The 26,530-nt window shown below is 35.9% G+C and overlaps 2 protein-coding genes across 2 annotated transcripts in view; both read left to right on the plus strand.

Annotated features, from left to right (window-relative positions):
* LOC132550258 (uncharacterized) overlaps nt 1-15,440 on the plus strand; it is a 36,975-nt gene extending 21,535 nt beyond the window's left edge. Inside the window, exons 39-62 of the mRNA XM_060214305.1 lie at nt 200-496; nt 853-1,011; nt 1,259-1,555; nt 1,912-2,070; nt 2,315-2,611; nt 2,968-3,126; nt 3,371-3,667; nt 4,024-4,182; nt 5,864-6,154; nt 6,297-6,458; nt 7,259-7,552; nt 7,678-7,938; nt 9,088-9,282; nt 9,518-9,619; nt 10,769-10,941; nt 11,185-11,380; nt 11,752-11,907; nt 12,166-12,300; nt 12,543-12,688; nt 12,951-13,049; nt 13,368-13,449; nt 13,975-14,148; nt 14,706-14,834; nt 15,328-15,440. Of these exons, the coding sequence (XP_060070288.1) occupies nt 200-496; nt 853-1,011; nt 1,259-1,555; nt 1,912-2,070; nt 2,315-2,611; nt 2,968-3,126; nt 3,371-3,667; nt 4,024-4,182; nt 5,864-6,154; nt 6,297-6,458; nt 7,259-7,552; nt 7,678-7,938; nt 9,088-9,282; nt 9,518-9,619; nt 10,769-10,941; nt 11,185-11,380; nt 11,752-11,907; nt 12,166-12,300; nt 12,543-12,688; nt 12,951-13,049; nt 13,368-13,449; nt 13,975-14,148; nt 14,706-14,834; nt 15,328-15,440 (4,532 nt within the window). The remainder of the gene's footprint in view (nt 1-199; nt 497-852; nt 1,012-1,258; nt 1,556-1,911; nt 2,071-2,314; nt 2,612-2,967; nt 3,127-3,370; nt 3,668-4,023; nt 4,183-5,863; nt 6,155-6,296; nt 6,459-7,258; nt 7,553-7,677; nt 7,939-9,087; nt 9,283-9,517; nt 9,620-10,768; nt 10,942-11,184; nt 11,381-11,751; nt 11,908-12,165; nt 12,301-12,542; nt 12,689-12,950; nt 13,050-13,367; nt 13,450-13,974; nt 14,149-14,705; nt 14,835-15,327) is intronic.
* A 6,569-nt stretch (nt 15,441-22,009) lies between these two features.
* LOC132550259 (carbohydrate sulfotransferase 9-like) lies at nt 22,010-24,230 on the plus strand. The gene is made up of 4 exons (XM_060214306.1): nt 22,010-22,052; nt 22,304-22,356; nt 22,754-23,083; nt 23,298-24,230. The coding sequence occupies exons 1-4, from the start codon at nt 22,010-22,012 to the stop codon at nt 24,228-24,230; spliced, it is 1,359 nt and encodes a 452-aa protein (XP_060070289.1).
* Nucleotides 24,231-26,530: the final 2,300 nt, after the last annotated feature.

Below are 26,530 nucleotides of genomic sequence, written 5' to 3' on the forward strand. Positions count from 1 at the left end.
CATACTCAGAATCGTTTTTATAATATGAGAAAAGTGTTGTGTATGGTGCTACGAAACTATTTTGGTAGGGATTATCCGTATATGATCATTCAATTCATGATGGAATTACATTGAAGACGTTGCTGCGTGAATTGAACAGCTGTATTTCAAAGGACAGGTTTATTTGCATCTGTGTTCATTGTTTTGTCATTATTTTCAGTGAATGACTTAATGGCGACAATGTTGACATTGTCATCTGTAACGTCCAGTGGTGTAATCCTGAGCTGGACAGCTCCCTCCAATTTTGCACAAGTCTCCACTTATACGGCAGTTTGGAGGTTGAACGGTAGTTCTACAGTGGAGGGAAACATGACCGTCGGAAATAACGTGACAACTGCAAATATCACCGGACTGACTCAGGGTACAGATTATGTGTTTTCGGTAGTGTCGAAGGAAATAGGGAGTCGTGCAGAAGAGCAAGAGATCGAATCGAATGACACAGTCACATTAAGTACAAGTATGTTGACACTTTCTATGTGATTATCATTTACTCGGAAGTATGGCATATGTTTTGGAATCGATTTGATTCAATTTGCATATCGTTTGTTGATATTTGTGTAACAAGTTTAATTTGTTTTCATGAGCCGTTTCTACTGAAATGTAAGAGAAACTGGCAATATTTCATTGTGTAAGCGTTAAATGAAAAACGTAAGAATACAGTTACGACGGCATGGATAGAAAATTGATCAATGATGAAGTTTCCGTGAATGATTTACGGTCTATCAATTAGTAGAATAAAACACCACAGATATTCTTTTACATTTTAATGTGCTGATACATTGACGTTGTAAGTAAGGTCTCATGTAATTGCAGATGCAATATTGAGTGAGGCATGCGGCGGTTCAGTTGTGTGCGATGATGGCAAATCTGAATGTATTGCTGGTGATACTGGTGGAGGAAACGTGTGTAGGTGTCAATCTGGGTACTACGACAATAATGGTTTCAGTACAGCTGGTGGAGTGTGTACAAGCAGTAAGTATACGATATGGGAAGTTTGAAAACAATACATACTGACATTGCCATACTCAGAATCGTTTTTATAATATGAGAAAAGTGTTGTGTATGGTGCTACGAAACTATTTTGGTAGGGATTATCCGTATATGATCATTCAATTCATGATGGAATTACATTGAAGACGTTGCTGCGTGAATTGAACAGCTGTATTTCAAAGGACAGGTTTATATGCATCTGTGTTCATTGTTTTGTCATTATTTTCAGTGAATGACTTAATGGCGACAATGTTGACATTGTCATCTGTAACGTCCAGTGGTGTAATCCTGAGCTGGACAGCTCCTTCCAATTTTGCACAAGTCTCCACTTATACGGCAGTTTGGAGGTTGAACGGTAGTTCTACAGTGGAGGGAAACATGACCGTCGGAAATAACGTGACAACTGCAAATATCACCGGACTGACTCAGGGTACAGATTATGTGTTTTCGGTAGTGTCGAAGGAAATAGGGAGTCGTGCAGAAGAGCAAGAGATCGAATCGAATGACACAGTCACATTAAGTACAAGTATGTTGACACTTTCTATGTGATTATCATTTACTCGGAAGTATGGCATATGTTTTGGAATCGATTTGATTCAATTTGCATATCGTTTGTTGATATTTGTGTAACAAGTTTAATTTGTTTTCATGAGCCGTTTCTACTGAAATGTAAGAGAAACTGGCAATATTTCATTGTGAAAGCGTTAAATGAAAAACGTAAGAATACAGTTACGACGGCATGGATAGAAAATTGATCAATGACGAAGTTTCCGTGAATGATTTACGGTCTATCAATTAGTAGAATAAAACACCACAGATATTCTTTTACATTTTAATGTGCTGATACATTGACGTTGTGAGTAAGGTCTCATGTAATTGCAGATGCAATACTGAGTGAGGCATGCGGCGGTTCAGTTGTGTGCGATGATGGCAAATCTGAATGTATTGCTGGTGATACTGGTGGAGGAAACGTGTGTAGGTGTCAATCTGGGTACTACGACAATAATGGTTTCGGTACAGCTGGTGGAGTGTGTACAAGCAGTAAGTATACGATATGGGAAGTTTGAAAACAATACATACTGACATTGCCATACTCAGAATTGTTTTTATAATATGAGAAAAGTGTTGTGTATGGTGCTACGAAACTATTTTGGTAGGGATTATCCGTATATGATCATTCAATTCATGATGGAATTACATTGAAGACGTTGCGTGAATTGAACAGCTGTATTTCAAAGGACAGGTTTATTTGCATCTGTGTTCATTGTTTTGTCATTATTTTCAGTGAATGACTTAATGGCGACAATGTTGACATTGTCATCTGTAACGTCCAGTGGTGTAATCCTGAGCTGGACAGCTCCCTCCAATTTTGCACAAGTCTCCACTTATACGGCAGTTTGGAGGTTTAACGGTAGTTCTACAGTGGAGGGAAACATGACCGTCGGAAATAACGTGACAACTGCAAATATCACCGGACTGACTCAGGGTACAGATTATGTGTTTTCGGTAGTGTCGAAGGAAATAGGGAGTCGTGCAGAAGAGCAAGAGATCGAATCGAATGACACAGTCACATTAAGTACAAGTATGTTGACACTTTCTATGTGATTATCATTTACTCGGAAGTATGGCATATGTTTTGGAATCGATTTGATTCAATTTGCATATCGTTTGTTGATATTTGTGTAACAAGTTTAATTTGTTTTCATGAGCCGTTTCTACTGAAATGTAAGAGAAACTGGCAATATTTCATTGTGAAAGTGTTAAATGAAAAACGTAAGAATACAGTTACGACGGCATGGATAGAAAATTGATCAATGATGAAGTTTCCGTGAATGATTTACGGTCTATCAATTAGTAGAATAAAACACCACAGATATTCTTTTACATTTCAATGTGCTGATACATTGACGTTGTATGTAAGGTCTCATGTAATTGCAGATGCAATACTGAGTGAGGCATGCGGCGGTTCAGTTGTGTGCGATGATGGCAAATCTGAATGTATTGCTGGTGATACTGGTGGAGGAAACGTGTGTAGGTGTCAATCTGGGTACTACGACAATAATGGTTTCGGTACAGCTGGTGGAGTGTGTACAAGCAGTAAGTGTACGATATGGGAAGTTTGAAAACAATACATACTGACATTGCCATACTCAGAATTGTTTTTATAATATGAGAAAAGTGTTGTGTATGGTGCTACGAAACTATTTTGGTAGGGATTATCCGTATATGATCATTCAATTCATGATGGAATTACATTGAAGACGTTGCGTGAATTGAACAGCTGTATTTCAAAGGACAGGTTTATATGCATCTGTGTTCATTGTTTTGTCATTATTTTCAGTGAATGACTTAATGGCGACAATGTTGACATTGTCATCTGTAACGTCCAGTGGTGTAATCCTGAGCTGGACAGCTCCCTCCAATTTTGCACAAGTCTCCACTTATACGGCAGTTTGGAGGTTTAACGGTAGTTCTACAGTGGAGGGAAACATGACCGTCGGAAATAACGTGACAACTGCAAATATCACCGGACTGACTCAGGGTACAGATTATGTGTTTTCGGTAGTGTCGAAGGAAATAGGGAGTCGTGCAGAAGAGCAAGAGATCGAATCGAATGACACAGTCACATTAAGTACAAGTATGTTGACACTTTCTATGTGATTATCATTTACTCGGAAGTATGGCATATGTTTTGGAATCGATTTGATTCAATTTGCATATCGTTTGTTGATATTTGTGTAACAAGTTTAATTTGTTTTCAAGAGCCGTTTCTACTGAAAGATAAGAGAAACTGGCAATATTTCATTGTGAAAGTGTTAAATGAAAAACGTAAGAATACAGTTACGACGGCTTGAATAGAAAATTGATCAATGATGAAGTTTCCGTAAATGATTTACGGTCTATCAATTAGTAGAATAAAACACCACAGATATTCTTTTACATTTTAATGTGCTGATACATTGACGTTGTAAGTAAGGTCTCATGTAATTGCAGATGCAATACTGAGTGAGGCATGCGGCGGTTCAGTTGTGTGCGATGATGGCAAATCTGAATGTATTGCTGGTGATACTGGTGGAGGAAACGTGTGTAGGTGTCAATCTGGGTACTACGACAATAATGGTTTCAGTACAGCTGGTGGAGTGTGTACAAGCAGTAAGTATACGATATGGGAAGTTTGTAAATGATATAAACTGGTGTTAAAGATGTTTAATTTGTGTTAATGAGCAAGCACTTGTGGCATGTCTACTGAAAGATAAGAGAAAATTGCAACATTTTCTACAGTTTCCGTGAATGATTTACATTCTATAATGGTGTCAGTACATCTGTTGGAGTCTGTACAAGCAGTAAGTCTTAAAAATCTTAAGTATCAGCATGTCAAGCGAAGTATCAAAGACGTATATCGGCAGTTAGTTTTAAATGTCATTATCTATTCAAAAGGTAGTGTAACAGAATTAGGCATATCCGAGATCATAGCTCGCACGAAAACATTAATGAATTTAGATATGAATGAATGGCTGACTTTACATCTGTCGCCCAAACTCTCAAGTATCGATAAGATAATGACGTCACCATTGATGCCTCAGTAGGGTATTGTAATCAAAATGTTGCAAAAGTATATACACGATGAATGAAATCACGTTTGAATTGAAGTGAGTCATTAGTATGTAGAAAACTATCACTGTGAGACTTTTGTTTACAAACACTTTGTTTTCTGTAGTTGTACTTATAAGCTCATATTGGTCGTGATAAATATTGCTTACTAAAATATTTATTCTTTGGTTGTATTTCGACATACTTGATGTCATGGTTTTGTTAGAAGCGTCAAAGATGTCAGTGTTTTCCATCTCTAGTGAACTTCTGAGCATTTCTCTAGAATAGTTTGCATTGATTGAATATCTTAATTACAAGAACTTCCTCTTGGTTATCAACATACATTTTTTTATTTTCGAAAAATCGATTCAAGGAATAAATTCCATCATAAAAAATATCCCTTAATATGTCGTTATCAAAGTAAATGACTAAAAAGATATGCAATAGTAGAACATTGTTATATATTAGATTGAATCTTTCCATTTTTCATATATTTCATGTTTCAACGTTGAGTTCGTAAAATCGACTGATATTTGGTTATTTTTCGCATAATAGTTTCCTAATTAATCCAAGTTTTCCTCTGTGAAAATAAAAGCGGATACATATATTTCATCAAATAAAAATTAGTGAAACAACTGAATAATTTCTATTAAACATGTTCTGTCTATATCACAAATATATTTTGTTCTATTAAATATTCCTTTCCAAGACCTAAAAAAAAAAAAAAACAGAAATCATCGCCAGAAGTTTTAGAATTGTTACCTCCTGCACGCAATCATTTGAATCGACTGTATACATTTCTGAGTTTGCTGTTGGTGGCACTGGAGGAAAAGTTTGTAAATTAATATGGGATACTTCGACAATAACAAATTTCAGAACTACTGACGAAATTTGTATCATCAGCTATTGAATCGTTTGGTACATTCCCCTAAATGGATAATTATGAATTCTATGTAATTGAATAATAAATATTACTTTCCAATGACAGATTTGATCTAAATATGAACGAATGTATTTTTTCTGTCAAATCAAATCCATGATAGTAAATTTCATCATTTCCTAAAATCTAGTGAGCCAAAATGCTGAGTAAATATACAACATATTTTATCTTTGCTAAGGCAGTTATTTATATTCATCTGATTTGAAACCCCAGCGTTAAATCGTGTTAAAATTTCAGGAGCTCAATTGTAAATGCATTCATCTGTATGATATTCTTACCGTACGTATTTTTCTTTCTTAACAGATAATGGATTGGTTGTGACAAATTTTGCGGTAGGAGTAGACGGAATCAGTACTGTGACTATAGAATGGCTAGCTCCCTCTGATGGAAGTGACATAATTAATAGATACGAGATTCATTGGACACCACTATTATCTAATGGAACAGGGAGTTACAACGCCGGAAATGGTACAAATGCCAGATTGACTGGATTCGTTTCAGGGCAGCAGTATGCCTTCCACGTTAAAACTATTGAACTTGGAAGTCGCAATAATGAGCAAGAAGTACAAACGAAAATTAAATATATAACAATGGGTAAGTTTGAAATCATTCGTAATAAAGTTAAAATACTGTTTCACAAAACTGATCAAAATCACGTCAAATTGCCAAAATCAATAAGCCTTTTATTGATACTGTTTCATATGAGGAATTTTACGAGACTTTTTCTGGATTTCAGACGCGGGTCTGAGTGTTCCTTGCAATGTAAACGAAACAGTATGTGCAGATTTTAAATCCAACTGTACTCAATCTGACATTGGATTGGACACCATCTGCAGATGTATGGAAGGTTGGTTTGACAGTAATGGATTCAACCAACCTGGAGGAATGTGCATCAGTAGTATGTATCATTCGTATTTTGTTTATGGTCACTTCCATCTATTAGAAGTAATCGCTATTCAGTAAATGTGATTCGAAAAACGTTTGACCTTTACGGAACATGTGCATTGTTTCTTTATAAAACATAATGCAATTAAATTTTGAGGATATGTATCGATGAACGGTTCGAATGAAATAGATATCTAATAATGTTTTTCACTGCATCTGAAAGTCAATGTTCAACATGTCATGCATCGCATAAAATGTATAAAAATAAAATATTGTTTCATATTGTGAAAAAGTTTTTACAGAACTCAAAAGTATACATGTTCTTCGGGAGTCTAATGGCTAGGTATTGATATCAGTGCCATCTAACGTATATATTATATGAATGTTTCATGTTATATTTCAACATAATTAAAACTGTTGTGTTTTTCTTGTATGAACTGAATTTGGAGGAAAATTGTACTCCCTAAATTCAAGGCGATCTAGGATCACCTTACTACTGATAATACTTTGCAAAGCAGTTTATTTTGGTATATGCGAAGGGAAAAGGGAATTCAACAACACATCGTAAGGTACAATTATATTGCAAAAATCTGTTTGCAATATTTTGATGTAGTTCTAAATATAGCATACCGAGGCAGGAGGAAAAGGTTCTTTTTGAGATCTAGAGTGTCTGTCATCAGGTTGTATATTTGTTGTCATTTCACAATCAGCTTTCTCCTGAGGTTGTCATGGTATATCTTAAAACATATGTTTGTTTTTTACTCCGATACAAAATCTTACATTGTTTCGATGAATGGCGTACTCTTATTACAGTGTCAACACTAGCAGCGACGGGTCTTTCAGTTTTAACGGAAGGAATGGACACTGTGAAAATCAGCTGGACTCCTCCATCGGAATACATTAATCAAGTTAATAGGTATGAAGTGGGCTGGATTCCAGCTACAGCCATCAACGGGAGTTTGTCCTACGACGCCCGACGTAACTCGACCGTGCATCTGGAAGGTTTCACACCAGGTCAAACATATACTTTTGCTGTCTACTCCGTGGAATCTGGCAGCCGTAGAGTGGAACAAAATACTAGTTCTGTCCCGTCTAATATAACCATGAGTAAGTTGTGCGATAATCATATCTAAACAATAAATAAACAAAGGTAGATCTGTTTGTCTTTAAATTTGTTTTAGGTTAAAAACAATCGTTTGTATCTGTATGACAGCACGTCATTTCCATTACAGAGCCGCATATGCCATCGGAGTTTACAGAGACAGATGTTGACGGTCCCGTGATCACATTAACCTGGAAACTTCCTGATGGTGTTAAGACTTCATATGAAGTTGTTACTGCCCCAACACTCGGCATGACATCCGTGGTTACGGAATCAATTACCTTCAATGTTAGTGTACTGGATGGACAGTGGTACAACATTTCTATAACCACCATCAGCGGGAGTGAACGGAGTGACCCACTGAATTCTTCATTCACGACTGTAGCTAAAAGTAAGAACTGCAATTACACAATATCGACACTTGAATTCATATATTCAATCGCAAAATAAAAACGAAATTGAAAAAAGAAAACATGCCATTTCAGAAATACATATTTATCAACTCTGTAGTTAAGGTCGTAAAAAAATTCCTACTTCAGTCCTTTAAATATGTAATCACTCCTCCGAAACGCTTGGTTGGTTTCTGAGTCTCTTTTAACCTGTGTAGCACGTGGGTAGCCAAACTATATATTACAGACATGTACAGACCACTCTTTATGGTATCCAACGAGTAAGAAAAGCTTAAACAGGTTATTGCAAGCGATGACGTTGACGTCATGCCAAGCCTTTATATAAGGGATCGTAATCACGCAATTGGTCAGTTGTATGCGGGTAGCCGTGCTGAAGACGTTTCTGGAGCAACGGTTGTCATGTGTCATCAATCTATCGGCGAGTGAACAGGCTTCGCACTAGTGGTAGTAGAAAGGAACGACATCGCATTGGTCGTCCACTAGTGACGCCAATACTTTATGAGCATTACATCATATTTACGTAACATATTCTGCCAAGCCACTGTCACACAAACAGCAATGCCTGAAGCACAGGTCATGACGCGTGCTGCTGTGATTTGAGCAAATGGAGGGCCTTCAAGCTACTAGGCCCCGAATATATGTGTAAGACTTCAAGTTCATCACATCCTTGATATTGACGTACACAGTATTGTCATTTAGTGTCGAATTCTATAAAAAAAAAAGAGTGGTAATGTTTCTGTTTTGATTTCTTACGACGTAGACATCAATGAATTTACTTTTCCAAATGAAATAATGAGAGAGTATCGTTCGCGTTTCTTTTGTCGTTGGGTATATATCTGATGGTATACGCCATTTAGAGACATAGAGAAAGATGCATATATCAGATATAAATATAGAATGTGCAATTTGTAACATATTACGATAACATGTCCATGGTAAAGTTTGGAAATATAACTCATCCCGTACTTTCATTAGATCTTTATTTCAGAGCAGATTTCATTACCTAAGTCTCTTTGCATCAAAAGATACATAGAAGGATATATCTTGTTTGTCGTCGTAGTGGTGTCCTGTATATGTAATGATAGCTTCAGTTATATATTATATATTGAACACTAAAACCACTTTTCCAGCCCCAGATCCACCAGTAGTATATGGAAGTACATTTTGTAATGCAACCACAAATGGAAGTATTACTCTGTCCTGGACTGCTCCAGTGAATCCAAGGGGAAACATCCAGTATTATCTCATTAATAGCACTACAACAGGCGTTATCTATGATACACAATCAAGTCAAACCACGTACGAAATTGATGGTCTCCAGCCAGGTAAGATTTTGAAAGCATTGTACAATTAGAGCGAATATATATTCAGTAATATGTAGGTACGTGTCAAATAATTGATAAAACACTGTAGGTATAGACAAGGCAGTGTCACCCATAATCTGATATGTGTATCAAATTAACGTATAAAATCCGCCTGATAATGTGATTATATACTGCTTTAGCTTTGGGTAAATATCAATGTGTATAACCTTAATAAAGTATGAGGTTCTTATTGCAGGTGAATCTTACATCTTCAGTGTAGCTTTAGTAAATGATGCAGTACTATACGAAAATCAAAGTGATTACAGTACACCGTACCAATGTAGAACTGAGGCTGCCAGTGAGTATGATATATGATAATTTCATGCTATGTTAAAATATATTCATTCTTATTTTAATTAATCAAAATTGCATATTGTCCATGTCTATGGTAGTATGACCTATGGACCACCGAATCTGAAAATCATGACATATTAAACATAATCGATACACAAGAGGGTCATGTCATTTCAACAAATTCCTTCGGTAAATTGATCTAATCGGTTGGACAGAAGAATGGAAGTCTTTTTATGTTTTTCCGTAGTTCAGTATATTTGCTTTAGCCATCCTATGGTATATAAACCATAGTATTCAGGATACACATGCTAACATAACCAGCAACCTCCTACCAAAGCAAAGATTATATAGACCACCCAAACGTCAAAGAAAACGCTGACATAGTTATTGAGTACGACTTCTCCTTTATTGTGTAAATGCACATGATAACATTCCATGATTACTATATATCGTAATATGTGTAATATGTGCATATACTGTAATAAGACAAATTGTGGCTTAATGAAAAATACGATTGTAAAGCATTAGTCACTTATACGTTAAATAACGGTGCTTAACTTAGATATAACAACGAAATATGCGAGTTAAAGTATGTTAAAGTAAGTAAGTTAAAGATGTTTAAACTAGGGCAAATAATGAAAGTATGTATTTGTTCAAGTCCGTTGAAGTACGTTAAAGTACAGTATAGAACGGTAAAACATGTACAAGTATGAGGTTAGAATACTATAAAATATGTTAATGTACGTCAGGTAGAACATTTAATTACACCAAAGTACGCGCATCTAAATTAAACTATATTAAGTTAAACTACTGGTACAGGACGAAGTATACTAAAGTACGTGGAAGCACATGACTTAAGTAGGTTACAAAACGTCATAGCGTGTTTAAGTAAGTTCAGTTGTTTTCATGCTTGCCGTAGTGCCTCTCACAGCTGTCTGTGAAAAAAATTACGGCGAGCTGCGACAGTAAGAATGCTAAATTAAGTTAAGGTACATTAAGTTACGTCGAAGTTTCTTGGTTCTATGTAAAGGGTTTGGTTATTGCTGCACATAAAAATGTTTCTTGTTAGTTTGCCTGTTTATTTTCGTTGTTTTAACTCAGTTCTCGTTTCGAAAGCGCATCCACAACAATTGTCTTTTGTTATAATTTATAGTGGCGCTGAAGCCTGCTACCTTAGTGATATCGCAAGTGCAGAGTCGTGAATTTATCCTGAACTGGACCAAACCGACAGTTTCCAATGGAGCACTAAGTGGATACAGACTCACAGTGACATACGGGGACGCATGTGTCCAGGAAGTTGGCTTCATCTGCAACGAATGCCAAATGGTATTGATGTAGTGTTACTTTTCCAGTTGGAAGAGTTTGATAGTTTCCTGTACTCAACAGTATATAGATCCATTTGAAAAGATCATTATTTTTCTTTGTAATATTAGCTGTTTATGGTGTGCCTCGATGTTTACACTAAAAATCTAAGCAAGAACAGTCCATAACAATTTTTCTTTATTATCGTTTTCATTCAACGATATGTAAAATCCGAAAAAATCTGAATGGTAACACATTATCTTGCAGTGGATGCCGTTCCTCTATAAATGTGCTGCTGGTGACAAAGATCTAGTGATAATTCCGCCAGAAGAAATAGATGACGCTTTCAGCTACAGCGTCCAAAACCTACTTCCATACACTAATTATACTGTCATTTTATCAGCTGTTAACACAGCAGGAGATGGCTTACCTATAACTCAGAGCCTTACTACACACAAGGAAGGTAAAACTCTCACTTTACAATTTGAATGTGTTTAAACAATAAACTGTAACCAGATAGGATATGCAGTTGATATGAAGTCAATCAGGGTGGACGATACATAGAAATACGGCGCTATGAATATTTATATTTAATGCCTTTATGAAAGGACCTATGTGTAACAATGTCTCATAAACTCTTAACGTACGAATTATGATGCATAATAATTTGATAAACAATTCATCAGTCAGTAGTATAGACCCAAAAATTATTCACCGGCATGTTATCATATAGGACGGGCATGTTACCATGTAGGAACAATAACTTGTGCAAACAATTGTCGAAGGTAATATGTCTAATAAAACTTTAAGATCTATGTCCAATTTATTTTGCAGTTCCACAGAATCCTACTGACTTGAATGCATTGGTATTGAGTTCAACAGAGATATATGTGACATGGAACATTTCTGAACCATCACCAGGCCCCACACAGTTTGCACTACATGTTATAGCAGAAACACCTGAAGTAAATCGGACAGAAATTATACAAGGTAACTAGTTTAAAACGCCAACAAACTTGGATTTACTTTACCAAACTCGACATTTTACTGATCATTAAAGCAGAGATTGGCCGGCTTTAAAGTATGCACATAATCACATTTATACACACATCAATTAGTGCAGCATAACGTGCATATGTTTGCTGTGCAACATTGTTTTTTTTTCAAAAATATTTACTGTAAATAGAAGTATCAGTTGTAATCAACATCGAAAATTCAAAGCAACTGAATAAATCCGCATTTTTACAGGCTTCCACACAAGATCCTTTACGGTGGAAAACTTAGAAGAGTTCAGAATATACACATTTAACATCACAGCCTCTACCGACAAGGGGTCGGCTGGTTTTCGTCGGATACTTCCGTCCGCTACAACGCATGCTTCAGGTGAATTGGGATGTAGTCACGTTTCAGTTTTCATCTTAACATTATAGAAAACAAACTCAATTTGCTTTCATCTCTTGCAATATTCATACGCTGTTGGCAGTTCATGAGCTGGTCATAAATAAGTAACGTTGATACGGTTTTATAGCAATGCCAAACAGTGGTAAATATGTGAAAATAGCATTTCGGCAAGGGTTGTTTCAAATCCATGCAAAAATATCTAAGACGTCGCCTTTGTTTAACAGCTCCCGGCATTGTGGACAAGTTCTTGGTATTCCGACCAGATGGACTAGACTTTGCTACTGTGAGAGTGTCTTGGCGGCTTCCGGCTTTATTAGATAGGAACAGCAACATTACCGACTTCGTATTTTCGTACAACACTAGCGGATCGGTAAGTATTGCAGCTCTGCCTTTACATGAGTAAATGATAACGGTTTCTTAACAAACATTGGTTTTTGGTGACTATTTGAAATAACTGTAAACCTTTATATGTTTATTCGCATATGCTTTGGTAAAGGTAGGTAGGAATTATGCAATTTCCCGACTACATATTGAAATACTCCTAGGAGATTATTGGTTTGAAACTTTTCATCGCATAGCTTAATATCATTTAATCATGCTATGTTAACCCAATAATAACTAAACTGTTGTAGAATGAAAGCACGTCTCCGGAAGTAATAGTCGTAGGCCCAGATCCAAGTCCAGTAACACGAAACATAAAAGTGGTACCTTTGCATACCTACAATGTAGAGGTAAGTCATTGTTAAATCAACTCAAAACATATCTAACTCTAACATATTCGCCTTCTAGACTTCAAAACTTAGCCCCTCAGTATCACTGATGAGTATTAGAAGGACGAAACAAATGTATGATGCAGTGCATTTCATTATTTCTGTCTACTGTATCTTACTCTAAATACGTAAAAGGTACTAACCACTTGTGTGTCTTTTGTATAATTTTCGAAAATTTATTAATGCTTACAAAAATTATCTAGAGTTATAATTAGGCCAATTAGTGAGATTCAATAATTAATTAAACCAGTGTCTGATGATGTATCAATGTCCTTACAGGTGTATGCTGTTGGTATGGACGCCACTGGAAATACATTTGTAGGGTCTAAAAGCAGCATGACATACTTTGCACCTGCTGGGCGTAAGAATTAGTATTAAGATAATTGAAGAGCATCCGGAATGAAATGTACAAAATTAATCTCATTACTTTTAAATTGTACTTGTTAGACGCATGATATATAATTTAAAAAGATAAAAACTTTGTGTATCGTATATACAGAGAAAATTAATCACTTAACATGACAAACAAATATATCACTAAAGTTTTCAGGCCTCGCGGTCATCTTCAGGTGATTGCATTACATGTACACTGTACATTACTTAGTAACCTACATTGTGAAGTAATGTTATTGTTATAATAAAAGGGGAGTTAATAACTTTATTAATTGTGTCCCGACGCAATCTTCAGTGTGTATTTAGGGACGGTTTAAACAGTTTGACAAAAAATCTTCTTTGATGATTCGTTTTGACGCTGTAGATTCTGACGTTAGTGATATATTTGTTTGTCATGTTAAGTGATTAATTTTATATATATATATATATATTCATCAGAATCTTTCATGCATAATATTAAATCTTAATGAAATAAGATAATTTTCGATTCCAGCCCCGCCTCTTGATATTGCCGCGTCTGTCATTCCGCCTGCTATGAACACCGATATTAAAGCCACATACACAACGTTTACACTTACCCTCGATAAACAATTCTTCATAAACGATACACATGGACCGATAGTAGACTATGCTCTCGTGTTGTGCAGGGAGACTTGTACAGGACTGGGTAGGTATAACAGACTTCTAGCTGTTAAAAGGAAAATGTTCTACAAGAAACAAACAACAATGTATGTAGGAGTCCCCTAGTCCTATCAAACCCTGTTATTTTTTTGATATTATAACATACAATATTAGTTTAAGAACAGTAACAAACTTTCTCTTTTATGTTACTTATAAAAAGGACTCAGTATCACAATTTAATGCGCTTTTCTAGAGTCAGTTCCTGGAATAGCAGTTTTACAGTTTACGGAAAGGACACGAACTCTAAGTTTAGTTCATAGCTCAATTTACAACTTTAAACATTGTAAACAAAATATTTCGCTTCAAATGGCTAATATCAATAGAGAGCTGGCCGTAGTTGATCAAATGCTGATTAAAGATAGCCAGTGCTTAGTAAAAATATTGACACTTTTCTTTGCATTTGCAACAATTTGAATTTTTCACTTACCACAGGTAATCTACAATTAACCTTCTGCCTCCTCTGTTTCTATTGAAATCTTTGCTTTTAAAGTTGTCTTAGAGTTTAGAAAAATGCATTTATTTTCTATATACTTGGAAAATTAGGTGAGATATCTGAGACGAAGGGAGAAAATTACTTAAATTTGATAGACGGTTGGATTGCTGCGAGAGCAAAAGGAGCAACTCGACCATACAGAGCTATGTCGAAGGCAGAATTTGATTTGTCGCTTTTCGGTATGTATCGACCAGTCTTTTACAATATGTATTAATACACATTTGTTATGTCATATCATCAATCTAAATACCTGTCCCGATATTGAAGTTTTAACATGTTTGTTATGTGAACAGAAGAGAAGTTCTTATAATATAACTAGTAGAAGATTTAAGTGTGGTGTTTCGATGACTACACCGTCACTTTCATCGGACAAATGACCAGTGTGAAGCGAACCAGAACGACACTGACGTTTGTGGTATATGAGAATAGATTGACATTTTGCTTGTCTTATGATTTTATGTACACTACGGTCGAATCCTTACAATCTTGTACACAACATACGTAAATGCTTAAATTCTTTGAAGTAGGCATTCGTCTGATTAAGGTGGCAGTGTAGACACCGAAACGTCACACATTAATCGTCTACTTGTTGTGTTTTACGAACCTCTACTCTGTCGACATTACCAACCCGAAGAAAATAATCTGGAAAACTGACTTATTTTCACATTGAAGGGAACAGGACATCTTCCACATTCCGTGTGGTGATTGGAGAAGAAACGAACTGTAGTCTGTCAAATAAGCAATTCTGTAACGGGCCACTGACTGCCGAAACTGATTATATGTAAGTGCAGTTGACGGAATGTCATGATATACTAATATATAACGCAATTGCCTTGTTTGAATACCATCCTCAGAAATATTCACACAACTCAAGCGTTTCTTGTGTTAAACAGGAGAATTCAATATATGAACATAACTGGGAGTCAATAACGGTATATAAGGTATAATAATTATGTACTGTTATCTACTATCGATGTTGCAAAGTATGAACGGCTCATAGATTTATCATTTCAACAAATGCTTATATTGTGTATACTTAGATACGGCATTCGCCATGAAATTTGCATGACAGTTTAGAGACCGTGCTCTGTTCTAAAAGTTAAATTAATGTATTCAGGAGGTCTGTCGCAGGTCATTAACATTTCTATTTGACAACAGCACGATTCACTGTTTGATGATGTGCAGTGTTTTCATTTATACAACCATGACTGCAAATGGTCTTGTTTACTTTCATTACCATTTAATAATTAAATTTCACCAGTAACAAGCATTTTCATTGGCTATATGTTTTCATGTTATCAGCTCATAACATAAAAAATAAAGAAGGAACTACTTTCGGTTCTACCGGAAGTTCACATTGTAAACAAATATTGATCAAGGGGAGGTAATAAGAATAGCCTACGTTTACCCCGTTTTGAAATGAGTTGTTACTTGTTTTGAAGGGAATAAACATTGGAAATTTAACGTAAGATTATTATATCTATTAAAATTAAGTTATAAGGATTAACTGTGAAGCGGTTTATTAAAAGCGTACACCCCGTTTTTTGTGTTATGCCTCAATAACGTCAAAAAAGTATTACAGTTAATCCTTAAATCATAGTACTTCTACAAAACAATATTTCATAACTATTTCAGCGTGAAAGCAGCTGTATGTACCGCCGGGGGCTGTACATTGTCGTTCAGCTATGGGCCATTTTCTACACTGAAAGGTATAACTTATAACTGCTTGATTGTTTACTTAAAGTTAAAATGTTTTCAATTATCATGTCTCTCTAATTACATTGTCTATTATATGAAGTTACAATATGGAAAATGAGTTGATGGATGTATAAACGGCACGATAAAGCAGACTGTAATTGAAAATAATTTCAAGAATATTTTTAGTTAGGTTCATCCATAAGTTATCATACATACAAAACTGTGGTCTTGCAGAAATACTAGTAATGCCACTTTTCCACTGACGTTCCCGTTGTCACTTGGCAAACAGATCGCCTCCATTTACGTTCTGTCATGATGCCGCTTTGCTGAACTTAGCTATTTACATATCGTCCTGTTGTCAACTCGCAAACATTAGGTGTCGTTTTTTTTTACATACCGTCCTGTTCTCGCCATGATGATGTGACGTATGTTTATACGTGTTGTGTCGTTGTTGTGTTATGGTATAACTGAACCTTGCTGTTGTGATGCGTGTTTCCGTCCGTCCTGTCTTCATTTGACCGATGCGGAGTTAAATACACACACCTTTCTGTTATCGCTTTGTTAATGTGATATATGTTTACGTTTCGTCCTGTTTTCGCCTTACCATTGCGTTTCCTGTTTTCGTTTTACCGCTCTGATGTGCTATTGTCATATTTTTGATATGATATATTTTCACTTTCCGTCCTGTCTTCGTCATACAGCTCTGGAGTATTTTCCAAGCCGTCATGTTGTCGCCTCGTTACTGTGCTAAGTTATTAAATAACGTGCCGTTCGCATCTTGTTAACGTACAATATACTTTACATATTTTTATGTGTAGTATTTTACATACTGCCCTGTTGTCGCTTACATGCTTGCATGGTGTATATTATCGTGATGTCCTGTTTTCGCCTTACATCTGATATATTTTACGTCCTGTCCTGTTGTCGCCATGCTTAAAAGATCTGTGTTAATGTAACATCCTGTTTTCATTTACCGTTCTGATATATCTTACGTCCTGTCCTGTTGTCGTTTTTTTATATGATGTATGTTAATGTAACATCCTATTGTTGTCTCGCTGATGTGATGTATTTAATTAACCGCCCTGTTGTTGTCTCGCTGAGGTAATGTGTTTTATGTACCGTCCAACTGTCGTCTCGCTAATGTAATGTGATTAATGTACTGTCCTGTTGTTGTCTCGCTGATGTGATATTTTATGTACCATCCTTGTGTTGTCTCGCCGATGTGATGTTTTATGTATCGTCCTGTTGTTGTCTCGTTGATGTGATGTTTTATGAATCGTACTGTTGTTGTCTCGCTGATGTGATGTTCTATGTACCGTCCTGTTGTTGTCTTGCTGATGTGATATTTTATGTACCGTCCTGTTGTTGTCTCGCTGACGTGATGTTTTATGTACCGTCCTGTTGTTGTCTCGCAGATGTGATGTTTTATGTACCGTCCTGTTGTTGTCTCGCAGATGTGATGTTTTATGTATCGCTCTGTTGTTGTCTTGCTGATGTTATGTGATATATGTATCGTCCTGTTGTCGACTCGCTGATGTGATGTGTTTTATGTACCGTCCTGTTGTTGTCTCGCAGACGTAATGTGTTTTACGTACCGTCCTGTTGTTGTCTCGCAGATGTGATGTTTTATGTATCGTACTGTTGTTTTCTCGCTGAAGTAATGTGTTTTATGTACCGTCCTGTTATCGTCTCGCTGATGTTATGTGTTTAATGTACCGTCCTGTTGTTGTCTCGCTGATGTGATGTTTTATGTACCGTCCTGTGGTTGTCTCGCTGATGTTATGTGATTTATGTACCGTCTTGTTGTCTCGCTGATGTGACGTGTTTTATGTACCGTCCTGTTATCGTCTCGCTGATGTTATGTGTTTAATGTACCGTCCTGTTGTTATCTCGCTGACGTAATGTGTTTTATGTACCGTCCTGTTGTTGTCTCGCTGACGTGATGTGTTTTATGTAATGTCCTGTTATCGTCTGGCTGATGTTATGTGTTTAATGTACCGTCCTGTTGTTGTCTCGCTGATGTGATGTTTTATGTACCGTCCTGTTGTTGTCTCGCTGATGTTATGTGATTTATGTACCGTCTTGTTGTCTCGCTGATGTGACGTGTTTTATGTACCGTCCTGTTACCGTCTCGCTGATGTTATGTGTTTAATGTACCGTCCTGTTGTTATCTCGCTGACGTAATGTGTTTTATGTACCGTCCTGTTGTTGTCTCGCTGACGTGATGTGTTTTATGTAATGTCCTGTTATCGTCTCCCTGATGTGATGTGATTTATGTGCCGTCCTGTTCTTGTCTCGTTCATGTGATGTTTTATGTACCGTCCTGTTGTTGTCTCGCATATGTGATGTTTTATGTACCGTCCTGTTATCGTCTCACTGATGTAATGTGTTTTAAGTGCCGTCCTGTTCTTGTCTCGCTAATATGATGTTTTATGTACCGTCCTGTTCTTGTCTCGCTTACGTAATATGTTTTATGTACCGTCCTGTTGTTGTCTCGCAGATGTGATGTTTTATGTACCGTCCTGGTGTTGTCTCGCTGACGTAATATGTTTTATGTACCGTCCTGTTGTTGTCTCGAAGATGTGATGTTTTATGTACCGTCCTGTTGTTGTCTTGCTGATGTGATGTTTTATGTACCGTCCTGTTATCGTCTCACTGATGTAATGTGTTTTATGTATCGTCCTGTTTTTGTCTCGCTGACGTAATATGTTTTATGTACCGTCCTGTTGTTGTCTTGGTGATGTGATGTTTTCTGTACCGTCCTGTTGTTGTCTCGCAGATGTGATGTTTTATATACCGTCCTGTTGTTGTCTTGCTGATGTGATGTTTTATGTATCGTCCTGTTGTTGTCTCGCTGATGTGATGTGTTTTATTTGCCGTCCTGTTGTTGTCTCGCAGATGTGATATTTTATGTATCGTACTTGTGTCGTCTCGCTGATGTTATGTGTTTCATGTGCCGTCCTGTTGTTGTCTCGCAGATGTGATGTTTTATGTATCGTCCTATTGTTGTCTCGCAGATGTGATATTTTATGTATCGTACTTGTGTCGTCTCGCTGATGTGATGTGTTTCATGTGCCGTCCTGTTGTTGTCTCGCAAATGTGATGTTTTATGTATCGTACTTGTGTCGTCTCGCTGAAGTAATGTGTTTTATGTACCCTCCTGTTGTTGTCTCGCAGATGTGATGTTTTATGTATCGTCCTGTTGTTGTCTCGCTGATGTGATGTGTTTTATGTACCGTCCTGTTGTTGTCTTGCTGATGTGATGTTTTATATACCGTTCTGGTGTCGTCTCGCTGATGTGATGTGTCTTATGTACCGTCCAGTTGTTGTCCCGTTGATGTGATGTATTTTCTGATGTAGTATATCTTCACGTTTGGTTTTGTTGTCATTTGAACATGTTCATCATACATATTATATTTTTGACTTATATTTGTTGTATTTATCATTCTGATGACACGTTGTGTATATGATGTGATGTCTGTGATGTCGCTTTGTGTTTTCGATGTCTACGGTTTACACACAACCGTCTATGCACAACGTTGATGTGTTGTCTCTTGTTGTCATGTTGATGTTGTAAGGTCTATTTATGTCGTACTTGTTGATGAAAGGTTTGTTTTTGACGTAACGCTTTGATGTTGCCATGTGAACGTGATGACGCCTATTTTAAAACCTTAATGTCTTGCTGAATTAATATTTTGATGATGCATATCCTAAATGTCGACGAGTCGATGTGATGTCTGTTGTTCAGCTTGTGCCGTTCATTTTGTGTCTTTTTCATATAACGTCGTGTTTATTCATAGCTTCTCGATGTGACTTAATAATGTCAGGGAATATTGTATTACATCATTTTGTATCTATTTAATGTGAATATGTCAAAGACCATCAAAATATTAACATGCTGATATGATATTTGTTATGTAATACTATGTTTGCTTTATTTTCGCCTACTTTATGTAATATTTGCCATTTACCGTTATCCTATTGCTTAGTCATATTGTGTCCGTATGAATTGCAATTATCATTTACATTTTATCTATATTGCCATAATATCGCTTGACTTATGATATTCTTTTTGAATTTCCATGATCTATATTGCAGCGATATCGTATAGCTTATGTGATCTAAATTTACACCTAAAAGCGATTATATTTGTCAGCTTGTAGGCTTTTTTATGCGCGCTGTTCATTATTCCTACACATCATACGTCAGCTGTATGATGTGTATTTGATAATTGTCCTGAATATTGAAATATTTACTTTACAATTAGCTTTCGAAACGCTTGGTATTTGAGATCACATTCTTATTAATGGAAAATCTATCAATGTATGCATTTTTGTTATGTTTTGTCTATTATCTCATCATTTTATTACAAAGTATGATATAGTTGTTGTCCTATTCTTGTATGTTCTTTGATATGATTTCTCATGATTTGTGTTTTGTTGAAATATAACTTTGACAGCGCTGATTGTTTCATTACTAAGTAGTGCGCAAAAGCGTGGTGAGTACAATTGTAAATTTGATTACGTTTCATTGTTATGACACATGCTTTATTTCTACATTCATTTCCAAACTTCATTTACGGGTTAGTTGTTATTTCTTATAGAAAAAAAAATATCATAATGCAACATGTATATCATATATAAACGTAACCTTTGTTGAATGACGTGATATACGTGTAGTTCATTCTAATATCATTGAGTTTTCTATATTTTCATCACTATGGCACTCTGCGTGAGGTATTACCGGTTAAATCTACAATGAAAATACACATCATCGGATTGAGGAAGTTTTGACCTCGCAAGTAAGTTCATAGTTGGACTGTTGCTGCCGCTTGTAAATACAGTTTTGAAGAGTGTTACAAGAGTAATATTGGATTATTGAAGATATTAATGTATCGTCAGAAGAAGGATGTGTAAGTTTCATTTACACCAGTACATTGAATCTATCACAATATATTATAGAGTAAGTATTTGAACGCGTTGCGGTATTTCTGTTGCACTATATTTCATATATTTACAACGATGGAATCATCTATATTCTGCTGAGCTGTATCTCAGACCTGGTTTGGTGAATGAAAGGAAGCCCTATAATGTGACAGTAACCAGAAATATTTCTATCTCATTATTTATAATTTCTTGCAATATCCATTATAGATTCACTAATCGTACACAAATATCAATGATGCAAAACTAACATAGTAAGTCCAAACCAATAAAAAAAACCCACTGTATTTCAGAAAATGGTCAGGTCTCTATTGTTGTTAAACATGTTGCATTAAACAAATTAGGCTTTTATTGTGGTTGAACCTAGGTTTCTTTCAATGTCGACTCTTTCGGCTTTGTTCGTTACTCTACACTTTCAGTCAAGTCATAAGTTACACAATAATAATATGTGACCCAGTGATATCTAATTTTCAATCTTGGCCATTAGCCACCATTGAAACTAGGATGGGATAGGTAAACAATTTGTTATCAGACATCAACAAAACACCGCTTCAGGGCAAAGGCGCGCTCTAACAGTACATGTATTCTTCTCGCCAAATGCTTGAACTCAATGGAACACATCGCATGTATTAACTTCTGTTCAAACTGTGAAAACATTACTGAAAATGAGAGGACAGAGGATTGTTTTAATTTTGATCATTGCACCATTAATAATGACTTACTTACATTTTCAAAATAGAAAAAAAAATGTGAAAGGTAAGAGCTACACAAAAGATTGTTTTAATTTTGATCATTGCACCATTAATATTGACTTACATTTTCAAAATAGAAAACACGTTGTGAAAGGTAAGGGCTACAATAAACTTATTTCAACTTTGAAATTTCGTCTTGAAATAATTACAGTGAAATGAATTGTCCGCTGGTGTTTGGATTTATTTAAACTTTGTAACTGTGTATTCTCGATTTGGTGGTGTTGACTGAATACTCAAATATTCTTTTCATTGAAGATGCTAAAGGTGTGCCAGTTGCAGCAAGTGGCGAAAGTTTAAGGAAATATGAAGTAAGATATTTATTACATTTCTTGATGTTTTATCATGCGAAGTATAGTTTCACGAATACTATAATCGCGGAAAGAGTAACGACTGAAAATATTAGTGAAAGGCATGCTTTAAAAGAACGATAGTCAATATTGAAATATCAGAGAGGGGGAGGGAGGATTGTTGTTGATGGTTTATATGTTATGCGGATTTGTCTATCGATATTTCTGAAACCAATGCGAAGCTCAACAGGATTTTCTCTGTATATAATTTTAAATACCAATAAGCACTTATGCTTGTAAAATATATTTAGTTAAAACATATCTCTCATTTGTATTACATTGTTTATGCATCTGTTATCATTTAATCATGAAAGGGTATCGTATAGCAAGTCTAATCAGCATCAATTTCACAACATAGGTTCATCGTCAAGGCTTACTGAAGAAAGAAGAAAGGCCGATTGTTTTCACAACAAAACAGATGCAAGATGTCACTCTATCGGGTGATAACTACAAACAAATCATCGGAGAAAGAAAAGAAGAGAAGAGAACGGAAGTACTTGAGACAAATGACCCAGAGGTCTTGTATAAAGGAAGAAGAGACAACATACTAGACGTTTGTTCCCGTCAACAATTCAATCAAACATCACTCCAATATGTTGCGTCTCGGAATGTGATTGACCGTAAACAAAAGTTAGCCTACTGTACAATTCAAAAGTCCGCATCAACATTTTGGAAAAGAGTGTTTCGGGTAAGTTGCTTCAACGTATGATCGTAGTTATGATTTTGTTTTCTTAAATATGTTACTGTCTTATCTAAGCTGTGCAAGAAATATCTTTTCATTATATTTGCTTGTATGTCTTAATTGCGATTAGTAACTTAGACATTATTCAAACAAATTTGCGGTAACTGATCTGTGATATCAATATAGTTGTTCAATTATGATATTTTATGATTTATTCCAGATCGTGATTGGGCAATCAAATGCACTTACCCCTTTTGATCCAACCGTTAGAGCACTGGAACCTTTCGATCGCTTAGCGAATTTACCAGCATATGCGAGGGAGAGTTTCATGAAAACATCTCTTACATTTATGTTTGTTCGTGAGCCGTACGGTCGACTGTTTTCTGGATATGTTGATAAATTGTTTTCTCCTAATTTCTTTTTCTGGAAGAAATTCGGTGTCTATGGCGTAAAACTTTTACGGAAAAATCCAAGTAAGTACGATCTCAAGTGTGGACATGATCTCAGTTTTAGAGAATTCGTAAAAACAGTTATTCATGCTGAAAAACATGGTACTTTAAAAGACGGTCATTTTACTCCACAGTATGAACATTGTCGTCCCTGTCATTATAAATATGACTTTATAGGTAAATTAGAGACGCTTAAGCAGGATACTTTTTATCTTTTAAATAAGATGGGGAAATTCGATTTAAGAAAATCGATGACTGACAACTTTCATGAAAGTACTGTGGATGACACAATCAGGGATCAAGCGAAAATGTTATTCAGCTTTAGAAAACATTTTTCGATTTGTGGAGTTTCATTCTTCCAAGCTCAAAAGCTTATGTGGAAAAAGTGTCAGATTCGTGGTATACTTAGTAAAAACTCGAAATATCCAGTTACTGAAGAGATGAGTGAAAATATAGAAGTTGCACAGTATATTCGGATGTTAAACGAAGGCAGGGGAGACGCGTTGGACAAGAGTATATCTAAACGGAACAAAGAAGAGGCAATGCTAGAGGCTTTTTCAACAGTGGACGCGGAAGATATGGAATTCTTGAGTGAAATGTTCCGACTTGATTGTGAGCTATTTGGGTATGATTGTAGGCCAGAGAAACTATTTAAGATCAAGAAAAAAATCAAACCATGGTATTTTGATAGCAACACGGCATGAGATAAAAGTCCAGAAAATGGATTTTTTAAATAGAACGACAGGCATTTGGAAATTAAAATGATAGTTTCTGCCAAGTTTGTGAACTGTTTAGCAACAAACGCATAGATGTATTGTTTGGGCTGAGAGACATTTTGAACGTTGAATGTAACTTTTGAACTTGTGACAATGCATGGTATATTTACAATCGATGAAGGAGCCATAGATATGTATACCGTGGATATTTATACCATGGATATTGATGTAACCCAGGTAAAATACTAGCCACAAAGTACCGCTCAACTAGAGAGAACTTCTCTTTAGTTCGATTGGTTGGGCGTCAGACTAGTAAGCCAGGGGTCCCGGTTTCCATTCCTATCGGAGGCATTGAAATAAATAATGACCTCTGTGACATTGGCGTCCATGTAAGACTCGGAAATGTAACAAAATAAATACTTACTTCTATTACATTTATACAATGTCTAACGAAACCATATATATTTTTACCGTGTATATTTATACCATGTATTACAGTTATTTGACTGAAATGAATGTGGAAACATATAAGAAATATTTGCAACAACTTAATTGTTGATACAATTACATGTTAAAAGCATAGCACATTAACTGTTGATTATTTCATATTAGTTTTCACATCCATGCTTATATTCCATAGGGCAAATAAAAAACCGAAGAAAAACCCCGGCTACCGACGTCAACAGAACCTTCATTCCATCTCAAAATCGATGAAAATAGGGCAAAATTTGAACAATAGAAAGATACAACTATAATGTACCGGGGGAATAGAAACAACTGAAGGGTAGGCATCTACTGCTTCACTGATAACATCCTTTGTGTGATATAAACTTTGTTTCATAGCAATTGCGAATTATCATTAATCATCCTTGTTGGCCCGGATGGAAGAGCACTAGGGGTCTTAATGTTGAAGTTAACAGGACTATCATTGGAAACCCCACGAGGTCAGTAGATGCCCCGTACCTTTGCAAATATTGGTCAAGCCAAATAAGCGATGACATTTTCTCAAATATTACAGGTTTCTGATAGCAGTCGCAAATGCAAACATATCACTAATGCATGATATATCTTACAATCTCGATTATTTATCTCTATGGAAAGTAGGATGACAAAAGGAATACCATTTACAATTAAAAACCGACAAAACGTTGCCTCAAGGCAATTACTAAAGGACACATCACGAACACAAACATACTCTAATGGTGTATATGTTTTTCTCGACAACGACTTGACTTCAATGGAATATGTAACAGGAATCAACTTCTGTTTGTGATAAAATCATTACTTTCATTATTTCATTTTTGGAAGGCGAAACATTTTAAATTTTGGTGAATTTTGAAAATATTCAATACTATAATTTTCGAAGGTTTTTGTGCTTCCCTATTTTCGAAACCCTTTGGAAGTAATAGTGTTCACACCATTACATGCTTCCCGTGAGGATGCCAACATTAACCCGCGAATACTTACACGTAGGAGCCCTCAGGAACTTTTTTGGTTGCCACTTCATTTTAATCCTGGCCGGCTATGATAAAACAATCTAGACATATAAATGTTAAACGGATTTTGGGGCTTCAATAAATATTCTTTTTTCATGAATTTAGCGTCTTTTTGAATTTATTTAACAGCGCGACATGCAGTTGTGGGATCGCACAATGTTACACGATGTACGATGAATGTCTTCACAATATATATGATAGGAAAACTAGACGAAATAGGCTGTCGCACATCTGTGGACATGGTGTGGGTTCTGTCGTAAAAACATTTAGAAATGAGTTATGAATAAGCATTGGATAGAATTAATTTCTTAGTATATGAGTACACCTAATTTGATTTCCTAACTAGGCCTTATACATAGATGTATTTATACGAAAGCTATACACATGTACATTTATCAGGTACATACTGAATAGTTATATACACTCGTACTTAAGACTGTTTTGTTTATATATGACCAGTCTTAGTCTAAAAGTACTCATTATATACATTGTGTATGTAAATATTAAATGGACGTCTAATTATGTCTCGGCAATGAATCATTTAAACTAGTATACAGTTTATTTATGTTCCTGCTGTTTAACTGTGTTACTCTCATTTTTCTATCATTTTGTGAAGAAAAATGTATACTTAGGTAAACTTTAAGTGTTCTTTGTTATATTGGAGACCAAGCCGATAAGGACTTGTCCAGTAAGTGTGTACCCGTAAACAGGTAATTCTCTTTGCCCGGGGCACGCCACTCGCCAATTTGAGGTGTGATGATATGCTTCAGAGGGATTGATGAACGCAGGATC

This window comes from Ylistrum balloti, unplaced genomic scaffold (genome assembly GCF_031769215.1).
Source record: "Ylistrum balloti isolate Yb309-2 unplaced genomic scaffold, AGI_CSIRO_Ybal_v1 Utg370114, whole genome shotgun sequence".
NCBI classification, from domain to species: Eukaryota; Metazoa; Mollusca; class Bivalvia; order Pectinida; family Pectinidae; genus Ylistrum; species Ylistrum balloti.